The following is a 9,966-nucleotide window of genomic DNA, read 5'->3' as shown; positions in this document are numbered from 1 at the left end:
AAGCGTTGACGTAGCCAAATTCTAAGAAATGAACAGATGGCATAAACATCGAGGGAGGATTTGGAGCGAGTCGGGCGGGTCGTAGTTGACCGGTTGACGTTTGGTCGTATCGCGTTCGGGTTCCGTGCGATAAGAGATGTTTCCTCCTCTTCTCGGCTGAACGATTGAGCGACGTTACAGTCGTTATCGGCAATCGATGTCACGGTCGTACGCCAATCGAGAGCGGTTTCTCATTTGCGACGCCGGCCTGACTGCGAAGCGCGGCTTCAGACGAGGCAAGTACAAATTGTTGCGTGTGTCAACGAGCCAAAGTCGAGGCCCAACAGTGAACTATTTGCACTTTCATTTTCATTTGGAACTCTTATTCATGCTGTCGGCTAAAATCACATGCGACTGTTGAAACGCATTATATGTTAACGAAGAGGGACGTGGATGGATCGCACGCATTTTTTGGACATCCCTGTGTGCAATAATACGACACCTCCCACTTTGCGCTCATTGTACAAATATGATTTTCATCAAAATGCATCTATATTTATTACTTAGCACGCAACTTCATCATCTTCTGCTTTTCCTTCTTGTTAATTACATTTGATTTCAAGGCATTCTAATCCGTCTTCGATGCTGCTCTTTGTATTTGATTTGAATGTTTATTTATGATCAATATTCCTAAAAAAAAAAAAAACAATCTATGGAGCTTTCAACCCTCATTCACATCGACGAAATTGCAATATTTGTGAATTATTGATCCCAGACTCCGGCGTCGATTGGAGTCGCGATTAAAAGTTCTGGCGGGCCTCAGAGCAGCGGCGTGTTTCAAAATACACATTTTCAGTTTGGGAACGATTGCGTTAGCGTTTGATCGGACAAAAATCCATCTGGGCTAAAATTCCAACTCGATGTCGAAATGAGAACGTAGTACATACAGATCCATGTCACGAAATTGCAATACATTTATGAAGTCGCTGCATTCACACGTGACAGGCCGAAATCAGAAGATTGGACCTTTTTAGGCCTGACAAGCTGTTGCAGTCAACTTTGAACTTCAAAGTTCAATACAGCTGAAGTGTACTCGAACAGTGGTCGCGTTATTGTGACGCAGGGGAAACAGGGAGACGAGGCGGGATGAATCGCAAAAAAAAAAAAAAAAAAAAGGGGTTAGTTTCAAAAACACAAACGAGGCAAACAAGGCCCTCCGGAAAATGAGATACTCAATTAACCAAAGTCTTTAATTTAACAAAGAAACACGAGGAAGGAGTAAGCTCACTGCGGCATTCAACGCAAGCTGAGGAGAGGCACGTGACTTTCAGCAAAAGATTACAAATCACAATGATGCGACAAGGACCGAAAGAAACCAGGGGGACACGTGGACGCGGCGCGGGTGGCCGGAGGGAGCCGATAGGTCGGCAGCGGTTGGCGAGAACAGCGGGAGAGAAAAAACTCACGAGGGTCACGAGAAAAGAAAAGCGAACAATCTAAAGCACCACCGAAACACAGCTCACGACAACGTATGCGTTCGCGTACCGAACTTTGAGGACGGCTCGTCGGTCATTCGGGAAAGCCGCCGATCGCTGGCGTGGATCCTTCTGTTGCCTTTTCCAAAGTGTGAGTGTGTTCGTTTGGTGCTCAGATTCAGGTTTGGGACGGAAGCGAAGCCAGGAAATTGTCGTTAGCCGGCGGCATGAGCGAAGCCGCGTCGGCCGACGTCAGCGGGGGCGTGGAATACCGAGACTCGCTCGGCAAGGCGGCGGTCAAGAATGTCGTGGCGCTCGCCGTCGGACTCTCCATCAGCTACGTCAACGTCGGCCTCATGTACACCTTCTGTAAGCACCAGGTGGGAAACAACGACAACGACAACGACAACAACAACAACAACATGATCTATGAGGTGTTTGACTTTGGAGGCAATTGATTTTTGGGATCTTTGACTTTTGATGTGCTTCAATTTTGGGCTGGTTGACTTTTGGATGTTTGACTTTGGGGGCATTTGCCATTTGAGGTGTTTGATTTTTGAGACTTGCACATTTCGGGCGCTTCGATCTTTATGTGCGGCACTTTGCTACAGCTGGGGTGTTGCGCTCTGTAAATAAAGCTGAGTTGAGTGTCTCAGAGAGGAAGCCGATGCGGAAGTGAGTCCATTGAGTCTCTCGACGAACGAGCAGCGAGCGAGTCGAACCCTCCGAACGGGCGCCTCCAGTCCCGCCGAGCCAAAACGATGGTTGCCAGTGTCGTGGAAGTTTCGGCAAAAGATCTTGGCGGGAGCACGGCTCCCATCCTGGAATCGGAGGCGTTGAGGATAGGGTCGCAACAGGCGCAGAAGCATTTCAACGCGCGAGTCCGCAGTCCGCGGTTTTTACAGATGTCAGTCGTGTTCCGTAATGCAAGTGGATTTTCGAACGAGCCGTTGCTAAAAATGTGCGAAACCTTTCGAGGTGCTTTCTTAGTGGTGGGCCCAAAATGCTTCAGCTTGAAGTTGCCCCTTCACCACAATGAAGGCTGAAAAGGAAAGACAGGCTCGACGTTTGGCTTTTGGGGCCTCAGACTTTTGAAAGATTTTTGTTTTTGTGGTGTTAAGCTTTCTGCATGATTGACTGCAATGCATTCGTATGTAAAATTGTTTCAACTTCTTGCGTTCCAGATCTTCTACTGCAACCCTCGCTACATCCTGTTCTTCCACCTGGTCCTGAACGACATGATCCAGATGAGCCGTGAGCGTCATCCTGTTTGTCGTCGGTTACGCCCTCTACAGGATCAGCGTGTCCGTGTGCGGCGCCTTCATCCCGATGGCCGTCATCACCTCGGAGAACACGGCCCTCAACCTGGCCCGCGTGGCGGCCGAGTGCTACGTGGCCGTTTGTCTTCCGCTTGGCCACGCCCGCATCCGTACGGTCAGGAGGACTCCGGTCCTCATCGCCTCGATCCGGACCGTCAGCCTCATCTCCACCTTCCCGGACCTCTTCGTTACGTTGGCCACCGAGCCTCTGGAGTTCTTCTCGTCCGAAGTTTTCTGCGTCCGAGAGACCGCCTTTCCCAATCCGATGCTGGCCCAAAAGCGGGACGTCACCTACATCGTGTACCTGGTCCTGGTCTGGTCGGTCATCTTCTTCCTGTACTTCAAGATCCTGTTCGCGGCCCAATCGGCCAGCAATGACTCCAAGAAGGCCCAGAGGACCGTCGTCCTGCACGGCGTTCAGGTTCTGATGTGCATGACCGTGTACGCCGAGGCTTCGGTCAAGATCGCGCTACTCCGCTGGTTCCCCGAGAACTACTCCGACTCGCTGTTCGGTTGCTACGTCGTCGTGCAGATCCTGCCCCGCGCCATCAGCCCCATCATATACGGCGTGAGGGACAAGTGCTTCAGGCAGGAAGTACCTCAAACACTACCTGATCTGCAGGAAAAGCCCTCGGTGACTCAGGAACAGAAACAACAAACCCTCCAACCAACAGCAACAATAACAAAGAGCAAAAGCGACAACAAAAGCCACCTAAAACCGAAGACCTGTCATGTTCGTTTTCCTGTCGGTTGGCTTGTCCCTAACACGAGCACTAGCACTAAATAATCAGGCACTGTCATATCTTAAACAGCCCGTGGTGCCTTATCAGCCTACCAGAGCACTACGTTCCCAAAGCTCCCATTTCCTGTGGTGTCCAGAATCTGTACAACTAGAACGGCAGGTAGAACCTTTGGCTATCAGGCTCCTGTCCTACGGAGACACTGTCTCGCTGTCTTAGCTTGCTTTGACAACTGAAACAAAAGGCACAGCGAACGTGGCCAACGGGAGAGGACCGGGAGACGCGAGGGGAAACATACGCTTGCGGAGCGCCTCCCAGTTTTGGTACGTACTGTCAGCTTTTGTTGCGCTGACCCATTTTACTGTGGCGGGCTAGGCTACAGGCTAACAAAGGAATAACACTCCAACTTCATCTCACAAAAGCATCGATGAACATATAATTGGAAGATCAATGGGACTCGGCTTGGATTGAAGTCACACGATGCTGTGATGATGATAATACTTCTCCTTATTGTCATATCGCATGTTTATATGCTTCTCATTTCACGTGCAATCATGAAAAAAGGAGACTCGTGTATGAGGAACATTTCCCCTGTTTTTTCCCTACGCTTTAATATTTCTGCGTTCGTTCAGTGAAATAAACGATTCACAGACACTTCATGGTTGTGTTTTCCACAAGTACAGAGGTCCAATCGCAGAACATCGCTCGGGCTTTCAGTTTCCGACTGAAGCATACATTTAACTAACAGACGTAGATTAGGTTGCAATAATCAAACAGTCACGTAAATCACGATGCAATGATGCGTTCTCCTCATACAGCACGTAAAAGGATTTGTATTGATCATAAAACACACATGTAACATCATGAAATCATTCCTATTTCTAATTGCACACGCTGAAGTGATTCTTAATTTAGCACGCATGTAATATGATGAAACGATCCGTAACAAAACACAATATTAATATTTGCAGTAAGACATACATGTCATGTGATGACATTATTGATCGAAAAATACACGATTGATAATTATGCTTACATGTAACGTAGCAAAGGGATGTAAAATAAAACATTCACGTAACATGTTGAACCGTTTCAGAATAAAACAGACGTCTACTGTCATTAAATGATTCATATTCATACTTACAGTTTAGTCACGATGATGTCATGACAAGATATCATGTTGCCGAATGGAGTTGGATTTAGAATAAAGCATACATCATTGACATTCAAATGTGCTGTACCCGGATAATATATTATCATAAAACAGCAGGATGAAATGATGAACACGAATCTGAGGCGGCCGCGGGGAAGTCTGCGCAGGCGTAAACCGTTGTCGAGCCACTTCCTGTTTCCTCTTGGCGCTCCCGGATCTCGGCGTAGCACGGCTCCTTCGACATAGCCATTCCAAAAATATTCATAACAACAACAACAATCTCTTTTTATTTTCCGTAAATAAAGGGGGATATTTCCAAAAATAAAAGAGACAAAAAGAGCAGCTAGACACTGCCATGGGAAAATGAATCTCGAAAAACAAAGTCCTATTTCTGCGGGAAAATCGGATATTTTCCCAGAATAAGGTATATGTTTTGAGGGGGGAAACTCCTCTAGTTTATGACAAAAAAAGTCATATTTCTAAAGTTGTCCATTTTGGAAAAAAAGTAATGTCAATTCTATCCCCCCAAAAGTCGTATGTTCAGTTATTGATATTTTTGTGGAAAAAATGGCCTCCACGAAGGCCACCTGGTGACGAATGTATTTCCGTGGGGGACAATTCTGTCAGCGCCTGACGCCTACGAAACTGCGACGAGTGAAGTTGCTGCGGGGCGACCGAGTCTGGGAAACCGCGAGCCGCAAAGTTCGTGTTCAGCCCCGGTGATTCGATTTGTTGTAAACGCGAGCGAAGCCGAAACATAGAATGTCGTCTTCTTCCTCCTATTTTGGAGGAAGAAGACGTCATACTGTATATATTTCCCGAGAAAAAAAGTTACAATACAAAGTATCACATCGTATTATAAAACCGCACACATGTACTGCATGTCAAGCATGTTATTCTTTTTGTTCTTCTTATTTTTCTCAAGGAACGAACCTCCGTCACGTTGTCATCTTCTGTTTGTCTTGAACCCCGCGGATGTCCTAAAACGCACAGTCGAGTTCTGGTTGATTTTCTGCGGGATTTTGGAGTCGACGGACTGCGGACTGGAACGTATGCGGGCCCAAATGTTCCTGTCGTGAGCTTTTTCTTACTTTTGCGGACCGCCGCCACGACGATCGCGAGGAGCAGCAGCAGCGCGACGACGACGACGGCGGCGACCGTTACCAACAATGCGCCTGCACCTGCAGCAACAACAAGAGGAGGAGGAGGAGGAGGAGGAGGACGATGGTCCTCATCTTTCGACTTGTTCTCGCTGAAGCAAAAAAAAAAAAAAAAAAACTTACTGGGAGAGTCCGACGACGACGTCGGAGGAACTGAAGACGACAAACAAAACATGTCACCCTTTTCGGGGAAATAACACAAAACAAAAGTTGGATATTTCCCAGAAAACAAATGTTGAAGAGAAGGAAAAAATGCTTGTCTACAAAAAAGTTGCATGTTTAAAAAAACAAAACAAAAAAGCTGTATACTGCTAGAAGAAAAGGTGTACATTTTTTTTTTTAAACAATGGGTACCTTGGGGAAATGAGTTGGGTATTATCTGGGGGGGAAAGTCAGACATTTCCCTGAAAAAAAAGGAGTATATTCCCAAAGGTGGAAAAAAGTCCGATATTTCAGTGAAAATGAGTTGTATATTTCTGAAAATGTTGTATGTTGTCTAGGAAAAAAAGCACTAGATCATCAAAAACAACTTGTACGTTTTCGAGAAAAAAAGATCATTTGCTTATTTCTATTTTTTTCTCTAGAAAAAGCAGTATTTCTAAGATATTTTCTGGGAAATAGTAGTATATTTGAGATTAAAAAGTTGTATATTTTCTAGAAAAGCAGTATATCTTCAAAAGAAAGAGTTGTAGGTTTTCTGGAAAATAGGATACATTCTCCTCACGCGTGAAAAACAAAATTGTGTCTTTTCTAGAAAATAAGATGTACGCAGTATTTTGAAAAAGTTGGATGCTTTCTTTTGGGCATCTCTGGAAGAAAAATATATTTTCTAGAAAAAAAAGGGGGGGGCGAAGATTTCGCGGTAAGTAGCCGAGCGAGCGATGCAGAGGCTCACCTACGGTCAGCTGGAGTTTGTGGTAGAAGGCGTCGCTGGCGCGCAAGGGGTCGGCACTGCGGGCGCCGCACCAGAAGGTGCCCGCGTCGTCGGCCGCCACCCGTGTCAGCGATACGCTGATGTTTCTCGCCGTCTTGTCGTCCCTCGTGACGAATCTGCCGGCGACGTCCGGACAGCGCCACGTGTCGGGCCCCTTGCAGACGAACTTGTGGGCGGGCGAGCCCGCGGGGTACGCGCACCAGTAGCCGAACGCTCGCCCCGCGACGGCCGTCCGTTTGACGCGCCGGATGGCTGGTGAGGGCAAAGTTGGACAAGTCGGCACTCGCGCTTGAAAAAAGTCCTTTTTGGACTCCCACTTAGCGAATAATCGTAAAAATAATCGACCGATTCATCGATTACTAAGCCGAGCATTAGTTGCGGCCCTAATTATTATTATTATTATTATTATTATTATTACGGTTATGGTTAGCATGCAGTCAGGCAGTGTGTGACAGTATCCGAATTTTTCCCTGAGCTGTCAGAATGTTCGCGTGCCGCGTTACTGACTTTCCACCGTCAGGCTGACTTTGCGGACGGCGCGTCTTCCGCCGGCCGTCGCCAGGCCGCACCAGTAGACGCCGGCGTGCTCCGGCGTGACCTCCTCCCCGATCGAGAAGGTCAAAGACGACGCGGTCCCGTTAGCAGACGTCGCCGTGGCCGAAACGTCCGCGCACGCGACGCCGTCGTCTCTGCACAAAAACCTCGTGGCGTTCCGCACCTCTCGCGGGTAATCGCAAGCGATGCGGCTCGGGGTCCCCGCGTAAGCCCGCTGCGTGAAGTCCGCTTGGCAGTCGCCGTCGTCTGCGCCCGACGCAAAAGGACAACGACATTCACAGCTTCACACGTCGCGTTACACTACAACAGGCGAAATAAAGGGTAAATCGACAAATCAATAGAATCGTTCATAGTTAAGGATTTGGACAACTTTAAGTTCGACAAGGTGTCCAAACGATTCATCGATGATTTAAAAAGCGTTATCGATGAATTTGAGAACGGATTCATTGCGTAAATAAGACGTTGTCTTACCGAGGTCCACTTTGACTTTGGACGAGGGGGGTCTTCCTGGGGCGCCCGTGTGGAAAGTGCACACGTATTCCCCCGAATCGCCTTTTCGGAGCTCTCTGATGCACACCCTGAGCGTCCCGTTTTGCGTGTCGTGGAACAAGGAGATTCTCCCTTTGCCGTCCCACCTGTTCCTCACGCCGCTCTGCACGGATTCTGGCAGATTTCGGCCCTCCAGCCGCACGCGCCGATACTCGGCTTCCGCCTTCGGGTATTTGCATGTAAATTCCAGCCAGTGTCCCGCGCACGCTTTCGCTTCCTCCGCCGAACGGCCACCTGCGTCGAAGGCGCAAACGGGAAGTCAGATGCTGCCGAGGCTCGAAAGTGAACAATCCTCCAAACGCTGTCGATCGCTTGAATTTTGACACATTTGAGACCGGTTCCCAAATGGAGCCCACGCCTCATCGTGACAATTTGACATTTGGGGGCAAATTTGTGCACATTTGTTCAACACACCAAAAACAAAGAAGAAATTCTATGTGCGGAAACCCGCCGCTGCATCGCGGTCCACGCTTCACGGTCACGCCATATCGCAGAGTTGTATAGCGGTGTTATTACAGTCGTTACGCTCGTTCTTTCGCATCGCTCGGACAATATTCTTGCGCTATCGATCGCTCTGGCTCTCTCTCCACATATCTTCGGTGTTTCGATCTGTTTGTATCGTTTTAAAAGTGTGAGGTCTTTCAACCATTTTAGAAAATGCAAATGCTACGACCAAAACAAGCCTTGAGTGTATTAAATGGAGGATTTGTATATCACAGACTTTTGCCACGGGTGGTCTAGAATACATGAAAACATTTCAATTGTTATTACTATTTGTAGTATCTATGCTAAACACTGCTGTTTTAAAACAATAATCAGAAAACATTGCTCATCATACGAAATCATTTTTTCATAAATACTCGTATCGATAATTAACAAATAAAAGAGATGAAACATCTTTGAAGAAAGGAATTTATGGTGAGGCAAAATCTACGGGTCGGAGTTATTGCTCAGTTGAACAGATTCGCATTATTGGACACTTTAATACACTTACTGAATAGTTAGTAGTAGTTTGTCACACTCGTCCACTTTTGAAGTGAAGCTCCAAGTTATCGGTCGGCAGCACTAACAAGTTAGTGTGACCGACAGGTTAACCGTGCAACCTAAGCGGTCGTCGGCCGCTCTGGCGTCTCGCGTCTTACCGGTCTTGCGAGCTGGGATGAGGATGACGACGGTGAAGATGAAGACGAGGAGGACGCTCTTCCTCAGGCCCTGCGCCTGCGGCATGTTCGCCCGTCTGTCGTCTTGTCAGGTCGGCAAAGGCCGCGCCCCCTTTTCCTGACTCCTCCTCGTCGTCTTCCTCCTTCAAGTAAAAACAAGATATATATATATATATATATACACAGTAAAATAAAAAGATATCATATAAAATATATCACACAATTAAAAAACAAACTCAGAGAGTTCATGTGTTTGTTTTTCCATTTTTCTCCCTCACCAAATCGTGCGCGTCCAACAATGTTGTCACCGTGGCAACTGCTTGTTCTGCTTTCAGGGGTTGCGTCGTCATCATCATCATCATCATCATCATCATTATAGCGGTTTACAGCGGACAGGAAGTCAAATGTTCTCTCTCTCTCGTCGTTTTTGCCGGCTGGTGCAACTCAGCGGGTCGGGCCTTCTTAACATTTTGAAGAAGAAGAAGAAGAAGAAGAAGAAGAATGACATTTACTGTCATGAACATGCAATTTGTTGTCAGCATTTTCCCCATCACAGTGAACACGTGCACCCGTGAGTGGAACACACCGGCAGCTGAAGCGCCATTGAAGTCATTTCACAGCGACACTGGAAATAAATGTGTTGCGGAATTTGGCCCGGTCAAAAAGAACACGAGCGATATCGCTAAGTCGAGTCGTGCATTTGAGAAATGTGAAAGGTCCTTTGGCCTCGGATCACGTCGCACTTTTGCCATCGGTTCGTTCGTCATCACGGTATCTACGATTCAATTGCGGTTGTTCGCTGCGTGAATGATTTTGATCCGCGAGGGAATCGTCGAGCTCTCCGACTGCTGTTCCAGATATCTGCCATTGGACCCTAACCTCGCCACGAATCCAGTTCGAGATATCTCGACCCGGCCATCCGTTTTCTGAGCCGCTTCTCCT

The 9,966-nt window shown here is 47.5% G+C and overlaps 2 protein-coding genes across 2 annotated transcripts; one reads left to right on the top strand and one right to left on the bottom strand.

Moving 5' to 3' along the window:
* Nucleotides 1-1,681: 1,681 nt before the first annotated feature.
* On the top strand, nt 1,682-3,411 carry LOC133408952 (odorant receptor 131-2-like). Its single transcript, XM_061688360.1, is given in 4 exon segments — nt 1,682-1,834; nt 2,639-2,707; nt 2,709-3,362; nt 3,364-3,411. Coding segments are annotated over 4 exon segments (924 nt in total).
* Nucleotides 3,412-7,259: 3,848 nt separating this feature from the next.
* LOC133408537 (uncharacterized) lies at nt 7,260-9,091 on the bottom strand. Its single transcript, XM_061687547.1, has 3 exons — nt 9,007-9,091; nt 7,787-8,098; nt 7,260-7,561 (listed from the first exon to the last, which is right to left on the bottom strand). Exons 1-3 carry the CDS (start codon nt 9,089-9,091, stop codon nt 7,260-7,262), a joined length of 699 nt encoding a protein of 232 aa, XP_061543531.1.
* Between the last annotated feature and the right edge of the window lie 875 nt (nt 9,092-9,966).

This window comes from Phycodurus eques, chromosome 10 (assembly GCF_024500275.1).
Source record: "Phycodurus eques isolate BA_2022a chromosome 10, UOR_Pequ_1.1, whole genome shotgun sequence".
NCBI classification, from domain to species: Eukaryota; Metazoa; Chordata; class Actinopteri; order Syngnathiformes; family Syngnathidae; genus Phycodurus; species Phycodurus eques.
This window is presented reverse-complemented; position numbering and strand designations above follow the sequence as displayed.